At 42.4% G+C, this 13,865-nt stretch overlaps 1 protein-coding gene across 2 annotated transcripts; it reads left to right on the forward strand.

Moving 5' to 3' along the window:
* The first annotated feature begins 730 nt into the window (after positions 1-730).
* On the forward strand, positions 731-13,856 carry DDX20 (DEAD-box helicase 20). Of its 2 annotated transcripts, none has more exons than XM_037410430.1 (11): positions 731-965; positions 1,074-1,168; positions 1,383-1,551; positions 1,848-1,962; positions 2,044-2,186; positions 2,582-2,720; positions 3,109-3,167; positions 3,842-3,924; positions 4,646-4,751; positions 4,838-4,939; positions 11,292-13,856. In XM_037410430.1, the coding sequence occupies exons 1-11, from the start codon at positions 764-766 to the stop codon at positions 11,306-11,308; spliced, it is 1,230 nt and encodes a 409-aa protein (XP_037266327.1). In that variant the 5' UTR covers positions 731-763; the 3' UTR covers positions 11,309-13,856. The 2 variants fall into 2 exon arrangements, with proteins under 2 accessions (XP_037266327.1, XP_037266326.1); XM_037410429.1 differs by lacking the exon at positions 11,292-13,856 and adding an exon at positions 5,591-6,917 and having other exon boundaries at positions 733-965.
* Positions 13,857-13,865: the final 9 nt, after the last annotated feature.

Consider the following 13,865-nt stretch of genomic DNA (forward strand, 5'->3'; position numbering starts at 1 on the left):
CGCTGGGGTGGGTGCCCTGGGCTCGGCCTGCCCCGCCGTGCCCTCAGCCCAGCATCTCCCCACGCTGCGGTGGGTGCCCTGGGCTCGGCCTGCCCCGCCGTGCCCTCAGCCCAGCATCTCCCCGCGCTGCGGTGGGTGCCCTGGGCTCGGCCTGCCCCGCCGTGCCCTCAGCCCAGCATCTCCCCGCGCTGCGGTGGGTGCCCTGGGCTCGGCCTGCCCCGCCGTGCCCCACCACGCTCCGCTGTGCCCTCAGCCCAGCATCTCCCTGCGCTGGGGTTTGTGCTCCAGGCAAAGCTCTTGCTCGTGGTTATGTCTGCAGCTCTCGCTTCCTCACATCCACTCAGAGCTTTCCTCCTCTGTCGTTATTATAAATTTAAGCTTTTTGTGCTGCCCAGAGCCCTGCCAGGTGTTCAGCTGCTGAGGTTTCTTTCTCCGTCTGAAGGACTGCTGTCTCACGAACAGCATCGCTCACTGCTTCTGTGTAGGTGAGCGCGCCTATCGAGCTACGCGCGGGGAGCCACAGCTTTGGTTACTGGCACAACCACGCAGGAACTGAGGGAGTTGCTCGAGAGGCACCGGCGCAGCCCCGGGCAGCGGCGGCGGAGCGATGCGATGGCGGGACCGCGCGGCGCCCGGCAGCCAATCGGCGCCCGCCGCGCCCCCTGGCGGCCCGGGGCGGGGCGGTTGGCGCTGTGCGCATGCGCGGCGCGGGCTAAAGGCGCAGCCGGCGCGGCGCCGCGCTCTGCCGCGTCCTGCCCACAAGATGGCGGCGCCCGCAGAGGCGGCGGCAGCGGAGACGGGGGGGGGGCGGTTCCGCACGCGGGATGTGCTGGTGCCCGGCGGCCCGTCCGACTTCGGGTCTCTGCTGCTGTCGGCGCCGGTGCTGGCGGGGCTGGAAGCGGCTGGGTTCCACAGGCCGTCGCCGGTGCAGCTGAAGGCCATCCCGCTGGGGCGCTGCGGCCTGGGTGAGCGGGCGAGCCGGGGTGAGGGCCCGGGCGCGGGGCTGGGGGCACGTGGGGCCCACCTGGGCCCCCCCTGGGGCCTGCGGTGACCGCTGTGGCGGCTCTTTCCAGATCTCATCGTGCAGGCCAAGTCTGGCACTGGCAAAACCTGCGTGTTCTCCACTATCGCCCTGGACGCGGTGCTGCTGGAGAACTCCGCCACGCAGGTGAGCCCGGCGCCGGGCCTGCTGCGCGCTGGCCTGGCGCGTTACCTGTGCGGGGAGGGGGGCTTCGCTTTGTGAGGGGGAATCGCTCGTTTTCTTGGGAAAACAGCATTGTCGCCTGTGGGACGTAGTATTTGAGATGATGTTGATTTGATTCTGGGCTTTAATCTTCGGAACCGTTCTGCAGCTTTCAAGATTTAACCCTTGGCCCTTACAGATTCTGATCTTGGCTCCTACGCGAGAGATTGCTGTGCAGATTCATGCTGTAATCACAACTATCGGAATAAAAATGGAAGGCTTAGAATGTCATGTCTTCATTGGAGGGACTTCATTGAACCAGGACAAAATCAGGCTAAAGAAGTGCCACATAGCTGTCGGCTCCCCAGGTATGTATGAGTTTCACTGTGCTTCAGGTGTCGTGTGATACATTATAGTACGATAATTGGTACTTTTGAAATGTGGGTTGATTTGGTTTGGTTTTGTTTGGGTTTTTTTAGTAATAGGAGATAGTCTCAAAGAGCCATGCCAGAAACATTTAGACCAGGTATTTTTAGCAAGAGATTATTCCAAATATGCTTTTTTTAAGGCTTAATAAAATGTTGTTTTTTTTTTTAAATTACAAAATTCATTGCTAGAACCTTTCAATTTCTGATGATCCTTTTATGTTTTTCTTCATGTGTAGGTCGAATAAAACAGCTTATAGAATTGGACTACTTAAATACAGCCAGTATTCGGCTTTTTATTCTCGATGAAGCAGACAAGCTTTTAGAAGAAGGCAGCTTTCAGGAACAAATCAAGTAAGACAGACCTATATCTGATGCATTTATCAGTAGATTAGATACATACTTGTTAGTCATTCCCCTTTCTTTGCCTCACAGCTGGATTTACTCTTCACTACCAGCCAATAAGCAGATGCTTGCTGTTTCAGCTACTTACCCTGAATCATTAGCTAATGCTTTGACCAGGTATATGAGGGATCCAACGTTTGTGAGGCTGAACCCTACTGATCCAAGTCTCATTGGTAAGTAGAGGTCCTTTTATTTGTGTTGTTATCAGTAGATTAAGAAAAGTATACTAAAACTAAAACATGTACCTTTAACACTTGCGGTTCTTCATATTTTCCTTCCACAGATGAGTTGATTAATTTATGAAGTATTTATTTCCAGTGTTGATGTGTCTAAAACATCAGTGACATACCTTTCTGAATTTTCTACCCATTCCAAAAATATTTCAGCCTTGTAAGAAAAACCTGCCCTGTAGGTTCTTATTTTGCACATGTGTGTGCGTGTTTAAATTTGAAGTCTTTGTTTTAGCTGTGGTGAGGCACGTTGACAGCAGCTTAGCACTGTGCTTGTTTTTATGGAAGTCCTTAACCTGATAGATATTTTTGGTGGGTTTTTTTGGTTTCATGCTCAGGGCTGAAGCAGTATTACAAAATTGTGAATTCCCATCCACTTCCGCATAAAACATTTGAGGAAAAAACCCAGCACCTACATGAGTTGTTCAGCAAGATTTCATTTAATCAAGCCCTCGTCTTCTCAAATCTGCATAGCAGGTAATAAATTTGAAATAAAATCTGTAAAGAACACACTTGAAAGCAGTGGTTGTAATGTACGGTCATGGGTAAACTTATTAGACCTTCAATAAGGTCTCAAAGCAGTATGCAAATTTTGATCTGACGTGTACAGCCAGAGGAATGCAGTATGAAATACTGAAAATAAAGGAATGCTTTATAATGAAGGTATCTCATACACTGTTCAGAGAGAAGAGAGACCTAATACTTGGTTGTGGTTCTCCATCTCTAAGGTGACTATCCAGACATAAAGATGAAAGTGACAGTTTTGGAATGTAGTCCTCCACTGTAAAGAACAGCCTGTTCAGAAATGCGCAGGGGCTGTTAAGTCCAGTTTTATTTACAATTTTCATTGTATATTTTCTGTCAGGGCTCAATATCTAGCTGAAATACTAACATCCAGAGGCTTTCCTGCTGAGTGCATTTCGGGTAAGTCCATTCAAAACTTTCTGATTCTGTCAAAGTTGTGTGTAGATGTGTCCTAAAATAGGACAATTAATCTTAAATCTTGGTTTGCATGGCTTCTGGTTAAATAACTAAGAACAGCATTTGAGTCTTTATGTGTCTTTAGTACTTAAAATATTAATTTTTATAATGATTAACTTACTGCTTTCCGATTTGCTTGGGAGTCATTTTTGTGGATGTCCAGATAAGTGCATTGGCTTACCTGTAAAGAGAAATCTTACTTACGTTTGCAGGTTGAAGCAGCATTTCTTTGGAATGCAGATGTTGAATTTAAATCTGCTTATTTCTAGCTTCTCCATAGAAAGCTGATAGCTGGCACCTAATGTTTATCAGAAACCTTGAAATTTTACTTCAGCAGTATTTTCCATATCTTACGTGTTTAAAATAAGTCTCAGTGTTGTTCAAGTGGGTTAAGTATCTACATAATTGGTTTCTCTTTAAAACGAAGCAAAAGAATTATTTTTTTAGTGGATTTCCTTATTTTCCAGTTTTTGTTTGTTCCTCGTTTACTTATTTAGAACTGATGTTTGAGGAAGGTTCTCTCAACCTTACTTCTGATCTCTACCTACAATTTTAGGAACCAGTGTTTCCAGAATTGGAGGGGAATGTAATATGTTTATAACCTTTTATCTTTCTAGGCAGCATGAATCAAAATCAGCGACTTGATGCTATGGCTAAATTAAAGCAGTTCCACTGTAGAGTTTTGATTTCCACAGACTTGGTGAGTTAGTGTTTTGTAGCATACATGAGTGTTGCACGTAAACTTGCTTCAGAGAATTAGATTTGACTTGTAATTGAATAGACCATGAATGTTCTGACAAAGCACATGGCTTTAGTGCTGTGAGAGACTTATTTTCGCAGTGAAACTTAGAAATTGTCCCCTGTTTCTCATCTGGTTCAAAAATAATTATATTTATCTGTTGCTTTACAGAAGCTTATAGGTACTTCAGAAGAGTAGAGCTGTTTCCTTTTGATAGCAGCGATGAGGAAGAATAGTTTATTTCTCTAGTACAGTATGCTCACAACAGTAACATCACAAACAGCTTTAAATAGTGCAGTGGCTGTTTCAGGCACTCGGCTTTCTTTGTTGCTGATTTATTTTCCTCTTCAGTGGGTCATTTGAGGTCCTGTCATTAAAAGATTACTGCATGCTGTCAGGTCGGATTTATTTTTTTTTTTGTGCTGGGGGGAAAAGCATTCTTGCTTGTATTTGATAGAGAGGAAGGCATAAGAAAAATGATCCCTGGTTTTTATGGTCGCAATGCCATATACCTGTTCCACATGTAAAATGGTAAACTGGCTGGAAAATTATGGGTGCTTTATGGTTATTGTAACAACTAAAAGTTCCTGTATGAGCAGTTTCTCCCAGTTGTATTGTATTTATTTAAAGATCTGTTCAGCATATTCAATTATATATCCCCATCTCTCCTCATTTTCTCAAGACATCTCGCGGAATCGATGCTGAAAAAGTGAATCTGGTTATCAACCTGGATGTACCTGTAGACTGGGAAACGTACATGCATCGTATTGGCAGAGCTGGGCGCTTTGGTAAAAACAGTCATGTGGATTTCTTGAGTTTGCACTAGCTTCACTGGCTCTGGTCAGGTCTTAACACTTTTTGTTGTGTATCACAGGAACATTAGGTTTATCTGTGACATACTGCTGCCGTGGAGAGGAAGAAAACATGATGATGAAAATTGCTCAGAAGTGTAATCTTCAGCTTCATCCTCTACCAGGTATGCTCTATTCTGTGAATGCAGCTGGTTTTTTGTTTGTTTATTTGTTTTCTGTTGTTCAAGGCTTTAGACAAGTCCGCAGGGAACTGACACGTGTCTTCTCTGCATTAATCTTGTGTACTCTGTGCTAGTGACTACTTGCCTAGCTGCCACAGTTGTTCGAAGCAGTAGGAAATGAACTTAGTGCATGCCTACAGACAGGGAGAGGACCTCTGCATCCAGCTGTTGCTTAAGCAACTACATAACTGACTAGATTTCTGGAAATCCAAGATTAAGCCTTTCTCAGGCTGTAAGATGTAGTAGGAGAAGGAAGGAATAATTGAAGCAGCAGCAGATTTGCTTCAATTTGCTACTCTTGCTTTGCCAGAAGCTGTTCTGCTAGAAATGTGGCATTTGCCTTCTTGCATAAGTTCTTATTTTTTATGTGGTTCAGTAGGATATTGTCTCGATCAACTTTTTTGGTGCCTTCCATGAAGAAAATGTTCTGGCTATTTAAGCTCTTTAATAATTGAAGTGGTTGGTTTGTAGCTCTAACTTAACATGTCTTAACATCTTATCTGCGATTTTGCAAAACTTTACTTGGGTACTCATTTGAGTGCTAGAGGGAAGGATGCACTTAATTGAGTGCCTACTTGTTTCCCTTTTGTACAGAGCCTATACCTCCTGGAATGATGGATCAGTTTGAAGATGGGGAGGTAGAAGTCAAACCTGTTATACATACAGGTGCTTCAGTGAATTCTGACACTGTGTGTCTTAGACCAGAGGAACCAGTACTGCAGCCTGTCCAAAATAGTTTTTCAGAGGTACCTCAGCCTCTTTCTAACCTTCCAGGTGATAATTTTTCTGTAGAAAGGCCAAAAAAGGCCCTGAAGCAAAAGCAGGCAAAAAAGTGCACACATCCTGCAAATACAAAAAAAGGTAGTAGAAACCCCCAAACTTCCAGTTGCTGCACAGAACAGAGGAGTAGGGTCAAAACTGTCTCCAGAACGGATGGACAACAAAGCTCTCAGGCTCCAGATGAGGAGGCTTTAAAAAAAAATCTTCCCAGAATTCCATGCTTATCTTCTTTTAAAAACCAACGGAAAAATCCCTGGAGCTTCTCAGAGTTTGTTGAAGACTATGAGTATTTCATTAAGGAAGGGTTGGAGAGAGAGGTTGAGATTTTAAGAAGCTACTCAGGCCCAGGAGAACAATGTGAGCTCCCCAGAAATGGTGGTGTAGAGTGGGAAGAGGTGGAACATTATACAGAGACGATTGCAAATGGTATTGTGTTTGGTGACAGTGATGGTTCATACGGTTCCACAGCTTCCTCCAATAGTAGGGAAAATAACTCCTGCTTTGAAGCATATTCAAATACACAGGAGACGAATGCTGTTCCCTCTGTGCATCAGGGTCGTGCGGGTTTCTGTCCTACACCAGAGAAGCCTCAGGAGCTATCACAAGTCCCAAAGCAGAATCAAGTGAAAAAGAAAGTTCTGAAACAAAACGCTAAACAAAAGAAAAGCCATTGCCATCAGTTTTCTAGCCCTTCCTCGAGAAAAACTGAAGACAACTGCTCCTGCAGCAGCTCTTGGGATGATGGTGTTCCACCTGAGGCTTGGAGTTACAAAACCTACTGGAAATCTTACTACCGAGCATGGCAAAACTACTATGCTGCAGTGTCTCGCTATAGGGAAAGTTACAGACAGTTTAACTGGATGACTGCCTATCATGTCAACTCAGTCTACCTTCAGGAACTGCTGAAAAGTGGCGATTGATGTCATGATGCTGCTGTTGACATGTTGAATGATGCTGAATGGACATACCTGTGAAATGCTGGTCTACGAGTACATTGACAAACATAAACAGACATTGTTTAAGATTGAAGAAAAATGTGTCTTTTTCATAAGAGCTGTGTCTAGGTAAATGTTTTATATGCATTCCAGTGATGGTGTTACAAGTTGTTAATAAAAGGAAATAAAAGACAGCTGAATGTTCAGTTGCAATCCTTACAGTCCAAAATAAACAGGAAGATTAAAGGCAGCCACTTACTTGTGAGAAGTCTTTAGTAAGGAGAAAATACAAACTAACCCCTGTTTTATTTGCTTGACTTGTCTTCCATGTGACTTTGGGGTGAAGATGAATTCTCCATAAGACTACATAGTCTGTTTGTAGTTGGTGACTGTTCCATTTTCCGTGATACTCTTATTAAACACCAGGCACTGTTTATATACCAGTTAAGTGTCAGAGTGAAACCTGCATCTCTGCCTGTGTTGGTAATTTAAATCCAGTTAATTAACATTTTATAAATAACATTTCTGTAGCTAGGTCTATGGCAAGCAGTGCAGTAGAGGATGGTTTAATTATGTAGAAAATGTGTAGCAATCATAATTGGTCTGTCCCTCTGGGTGCAGCAATATCAGACTTGCCACACTTACAGGAGAGTTTTAATTAGAAGTGAAACTACCTATTAGTACTAAAACTAAATACTAAATTTGGTATTTCCTGTTTGGCTTGCACTGCTTTGTAGGTAGCTGTCCTGAAGCAGGGAAAGATGAGAGTGCTGGCTGGCTTAGGCTGTGGACCCTAGGCTGACTCTGCGCTGATTTTGAAACTTCATCCTCTAGCTTTGGTGTGTTTGGGATCATAGAAACAGATTTCTTCAGCTAGTTTCTTTGGTTTCTCAAAGTTCACTGCAGCACATGCAGTCTTGGGGTTTTTTGTTTGTTTTTCTTGAGCAGAATAAGGCTGGAATTTTCTTAGTAAAAGAACAGCGCTGCACTGCTTCCTCCCTGCTATGACCTACACTTCCAAGGAGACTTGCTTCTTCAATTCGGTGAATGGATGTCCTCAGGGATGCTTGATTGCTCACCTTCTGCAACTTTCAAATTCATGTTGAGAAACACTATGTTTTTGCTTGGCTTCCATAACTCACTTGCTGCCTGAGTGTTCCTAATGTTCTTTTGCAAAATTCCCAGTGCGAATCCTGTGGTGTCCCTGGCGGCGCTTCCGACCTTTTTTGGGGGGTGGTAGGTGTAAACTTTATACCGCGTCATTCAGTTCTCTTCACCGTGCAGACCTGTAGCGTCGCCGAGCTGCTGAGTGGCATAGCCCTTTAGCCTGGGGTGGCGAGCAGGGCGGCTGTCCTGGCCGGGGGGGCTGTGGGTTCCCTGGGGCTGGGTGCTGCTGGCCCCTAGTGGGTGTCGGCCCTTGCTGCAAGAGCAGCGTGCTCTGTAAGCGGTTCTGTGCTGCTCTCACTGCGGGGGAGTTCGAGCTCACCTAATCAGTCATTTTAATTTCTGCTTAAAGAATTTTGAAAATTTTTAATAACGCCTGTAAGTGGCGCTTTCTGACATGGTTAAGGTGAGATCGGTTCTGCTTGGTTTGTGGTTGAAACAAGCTGTGAGACTGTCTGCAGTATAGAATGCAAGACTGGCCTAAACGGAATTGCCAAAATGAGATTGCCTTTTAAAAGGAAGGCTTAAGATTGCAGATTAAATATAACAAATATCTCATTAGGAGAAGTATTTTTCTTTCTGTATGTGTTTTCTTGCCTGACTCCCTTTGTATCACAAATTCCCCCAGGGAGGGTGTTAGCCCAGATTTTGTCTGCATTGTTTGAAAAGGCCAAGATGATACAATTTAGTTTCCCAGATGAATTTTGTTGCAATTCTTACCATTCGAAAGGAGGATACCGTAGAGATGCACTTAGGTACATTTGCATTATGGCTGTCATGTAACACCTTGGATATCTTGGTGTTTTCATTAACAGTTGCTTAAGTAGGAGTTAATAGTATTAAATGCAACTCGAGTGGCTTAGGCCAACACCCAAATTTCTCCAAGAGAACCTCCCAGAATATTTTTAGAAGAAATTTACAGAATCATCTTGGTATTTGTGGCACATACTCTGTTTAATCCAGATTGGATACATCAGGTACAGCAGTGGCACAAGACTCAATACTGTAAATGATATACAAGTTTCAACATATGCACTACAATTCCAAAAGAAGACAACAGGAAACTTGGTTCTTCTAGAAAGTTGTTCTCAAATGAAGCTACCTGCAGTTGTATACAGTACATTTTGTATCTCCTCTGATGTAAGCAAAGCCCATTTATAGTACGAAAATAGAAAATAATAAGGTTGAGAGCTTCTTAGAACATAAAACTTCTAAAGAAAACACCATTGCATTGGAATGCCTTACTGATTTATCAAAAATATACCATCACACGCATTTTTTAAGATACTTCATTGGTCCAAGGAGCCAGTGGGAGCTCCCAGTCATAGTTGCAACGGAACGGAGAAGAGCATTCGATATGGTTGTTAACTTCTCACCCAGACAGCTGTGTGACTTCTGTGACTAGCACTAGTTTAAATCAAAATGAAAAGAAACACGTGCACACATATACACACAAAGTAACAGACTACTGACTGAGAACAAAACTCAAGAAGGAATTTTCACAAGCTCTTTGTCACCTGGTCTTTTGACTGTTCCACCTGAATGTTTTCTAGCACAGTTTTTGCATTCTGAACATAAGTAGCAGTATTCTTCTGCTATGCTTTCTCCAGAATTCTCTATTGTAGTTTGTAGGTGTTCATGAATTGAGCTTCAGTTATGGAAAGAGGAGGTATTAAATTCTACACAGCTTGTATAATTGGCAAAGAGAGGTGAAATGACTTCTTCGAGGTCACTTGGTGATTCATCAAGACAATCGGGAGTAGAACATAGGTTCCTGATTCTAAATCTCCTAGCTCTAGTCAATGTGCATGCTGCCTTCTGTTTGGTCTTAAAGTTTTAGAAAGATAAAACAATTATGAAGAGCGTTTATGGCATCATTAACTGTGAAGCCTAAAAACTTGAGCTCTGAAGTCATATATCTAGTGCAGTTGCTCAAAGTGTTGGAGAAAAATAAGTGATTTTTTTAAAAAAAATCAATTAAGACGTATTTGGTCGGTAAATTATGTGGAAAAGGTATGTTATTCACCCAACTTTAAAAGCAGAATAAAGCTTTCAGTTCAAAGCTGCTGATACTCGCAAGCCATCCATCAATGCTGACTTTGTAACTCTGCCATAGTCCAACATAGAAAAATTATTACAGCATCTAAGGGGTGTTGCAACCTATAAAGTAAATGTGATTTTTAATTTACTGAATTTGCTTTGTAATACATGTAGGGTACAACGTGTTTACAACCTCTTACTTAAAAAAGCAAAATATTTGAAGAAACATTGCTTTTGTTAGCTGGTATTAATCTGGTTTTCATGCGCACACCTTAAGCTGTCTAAACTAGAATGATAAATGCTGCTTTGCAGTATAAATATATTCTCAACTGTTTCAGGTTAAACAAGTAGCGTTGATTAAAATTTAGTATTTCTGGCCAACTGTAAAGGAGGAGGTATTTTGAATTACCAACTAACCTTATTCTACACTAAAGCCATGTGTGTTACTTAGTTTACCTTTTCCCCAGTTCACTTTTAGCAATGATAATTATTTGACAGACAAAAGTAGTCTCTGGGAGAAGAATTTGCAGTAGAAAGTTTTATGTTCCTCTTACGCTTATAGGCAGCTAACTTACAACGTGGAAAGGAAAATAATTTAACATGGTGCGAGGGAGTATAATGGCAGCAAGAGAGGAAAAAAATAAGGAAAGAATTATGGCTGAACAGCAGGGGGAAAATCCTTGACATTGAGATCTATTAGTCTGGAGTAAGCTCTCCAGGGAAGCGGTGGGAGTCCTTCCCTTGGAGAATTTTAAATCTAATCTAGAGAAAGCAATGCAGTGTATTGTAGTGAAGGATCTTGTGCTAGCTGAGGATGAAATTTTTTAATTCTTCCATTTCTGTGTACCAAGATGTGTTATCTGTGGCCTCTTCTTTATGGGTGTCCTTAAGATTTTTAAGGGAAATGAAAGTAAAAAGGTGGGTTTTAGAAAAAGTAGATGGAAGCCAAAGCTTAGATAGATGTGAAAGGTACTTCTCATCATTCTTTGCCAATTGGGTGTGATTCCTTCTGTTAGCAGTCCAATGCCAGGTGAGAAGAGAATAAATCTATTAATACAATATGCTTGAAAATCTGAAAATATTTTTCCCTCAGAAAAGGCTTTGGAAAGGAAACAAAATGCTCGGAAAAAGGTGTTGCTCCTTTGAGTTTTTTAATATTGCTTTATGAAAGACTGAAAAATAATCCCCTTCCACTTGCTTTTTGTACAAACAATCCATTTTTATCCTTTTTTTTTAATGAACATTTCTAAAACTGTTAAGAAGTCATAAGGAATTTGGGGGAGGGGAAGGCTTTTGAGATGAACCGCCAACATGCTATTGATGTTTTGTTGAGCAGTCTTGCTAATGAGGCTGTTTTTTTACCACCTGCCTTTCAGAAAGGTATCGGGACTAGAACCTACCTATGTTTCTGGATGCTGCTTCTCCTGGAGGTGGCCCACACCTGAAGAAGCCCCCTTCCATCTGCATCAGGAATGAGCAGGATTGCAGGGGTATGTGATGGTTTTCGTATCCGTATCAGTGTATGTGTATGGCCCTGGGGAAAGCGAGAGGGATGCTCGTAAGGCAGGGCAGCGCTGGGGACCGTTGGAAAGAATGCTCCAAATCCTTCAGTTAAAGTTCTGGCCTAGTAATTTTCAGGAGTGACTTGGCCTTATCTCAGGAAGAGTTTATAAGTTGCTATTTAAAGATCATAAAGAGCCTTGCAGTTTAGTAAAGCTATTTGCCTAGGAATAAATGGCTGTAGTGCAGTTTCCATGGTCTTCTGTGCAAATGCTTTCCCTTCTTCTCTGTGTTTCATCTGAAGGATGCTATGTTATGCCCTACCAACCACTGATAGGATGGTGATAGATTCTTGTCTTTGCTGTTTCAATGAATGCACAGTGCTCTCATAATGAGGATGTAGCTCTGTTGGGCAATCCAGGACACTTTTGTACTAGCATATTTTCAAGTGCTTTCGGAAGCATTACTCAGTCTACTTCAAATCAGGGTATAAAGGGAGCTAATGCCTCCATTAAAAATATTTTTAGCCCTGTTCCTCTAGGCACAGACTCCCTTAATTTTGTATCCTCTGAAAGTCTGTGCTGAGGTTCTAACTGCATGGGGCAGCACCTGCTAAGTTAATGGTGGAAGAGGCAGGCCATGTGTTTTTGAGCAAGGATAACAATGATTCGTCTTCTGTGGAAGAGAATAAAGGCCATGGCTGCATGACATGATTGACAGTCTGAGCCCTAGCAGCCAGCCAGAAACCCCAAGGACTGGCTTGCCTCCTTAATTTTTTTATTTAAAGCGCTTTGATTGATAGCAATTAAATGCACCAGTAGTGCTTTAGACAAGGGCTGCCATGATTGCTATTTACAGATAAAGAAATGGGTGCAGAAAGATGAAGTGGCTTGTTTACCACGCCACAGTAAATCAGGAATAAGAAAGGCAGCACCGAGAATCCGTGTTGAGTCCCTGACTCTTTGTAATGGTTTACTCCTGCGCATTGGAAGGAACGCTGTACCCTGTCAGTACGGTAGCATTTAACCCTTGTTCTGTGCCAGTGTAAATGAGGTTGCAAGGTGGTAAGTGGTGGAGAGCAAGGCCTCTGATCTACAAGGGTGAGGGTGTTTAGATGGGGAGCAGATGATGACCAATAATGAAATTATAGCAAAGGAAAGATTAAATTAAAACATCAAGAAAAAACTCAATCATGGTAAGGTTAACTGCAGTATAACCTCCTACAGGAAGCAGCAAAGGCAGAGAGTTTTAATCATTTAGAACAGGACTAAACATAGTTTTGGGTAACATATTACAGCACTGGAATAAATGACTATAAGCTGATGCAGCTACTGAAGGCTTAGCCATAGCCCTAATATTCCTAGAATGTTGTAGGTTTCTAAGGAGGGTATTGAGTTAATGCATCAGCCATCTGAGCCCACTCTATAGACTAATAGGTTAGGAGTGCTAACAAAGCGGATTGCTAGCTCACATGTTTAAGTCGGCATGTAGGTCTATTTATCTATCTGTACATGTATGTGTACTTATTCATATGTGTAAGCATGTATATGTGTATATAAATATTACATCAGAATAGATTATGACAGATGTTAAAAAAAAGTCATCCCTTTGCTGAATCAGCCTCAAAACTGCTTTGAGTAGTTCTTTAATGTTGGTAAAATCACTGTTCAGAAACAGGACACTTGAAATGTTTCCTTGTTATCTACAAGCTGTTGGGGGCTAGGTGCATTGCCATTGGTGGGTATGTGTAGGGTCTTGAAGAGGCATTTGTGCATGACCACGATAATTAGCCAAACAGTATATGACAAGTGAAAAGGTGGGTGACGTTGTTCCTCACTCTGCCCTTCATGGGTCACACCTGTTAAGAAAAGGGGACTTGAGAAGGGCAGACTGGAAGAAGAAAGTTACTGTTCTTGGGGGGTGGAATCAGTTACGTTTCAGGACCATGTATTTCCTTACAATAAATCATTCCTCGAAAATTCTGAGAAAGAGGCGCTAGGACTGACCACAGCTTTGTCAGAAGTATTTACTTCTTAGCAGTACCACGCAGTGTTACTTCAGTTTTTGGTTGACTAGAATTGTGTGACTTTTCCCAAACTAAGTGTAGGAACTGCAAAAAGAAAATGCTGTCTCTACCACACTTTATCAAATGTTTCCCAAACTCGAGTACTGCTCCTCCTCCTTCTCAAGTGGATGCGTGCTGTAGATCCTGTGCTGGGACTGGAGAACTAAAACTGCTAACCTAGTCTACCCCCCAAAATCAGTGCAACCCAGAAGCCATTGATGAGACAACTGGAGCCCTAAGACTGTGAAAAAGCCAAATACCTCTCTGTCCATGCAAGATATTTGGCTCTGGGGTTAATTATTATCAAGTATAAATCCAGACATTATTTGGCTACTATTTACAATGGGTTGTATGTCCAGTGCTAGCAAAGAAATTTATATATATC

This window comes from Falco rusticolus, chromosome 17 (assembly GCF_015220075.1).
Source record: "Falco rusticolus isolate bFalRus1 chromosome 17, bFalRus1.pri, whole genome shotgun sequence".
Taxonomy (NCBI): domain Eukaryota; kingdom Metazoa; phylum Chordata; class Aves; order Falconiformes; family Falconidae; genus Falco; species Falco rusticolus.

Bases quoted from the DNA above. Each gene is read 5' to 3' on its own strand.
- DDX20 (XM_037410429.1), top strand. From the start codon at position 764: ATGGCGGCGCCCGCAGAGGCGGCGGCAGCGGAGACGGGGGGGGGGCGG. The intron at 1,552-1,847 runs GTATGTATGAGT...CTTCATGTGTAG, and splicing joins CATAGCTGTCGGCTCCCCAG to GTCGAATAAAACAGCTTATA. The intron at 4,752-4,837 runs GTAAAAACAGTC...TGTGTATCACAG, and splicing joins TGGCAGAGCTGGGCGCTTTG to GAACATTAGGTTTATCTGTG.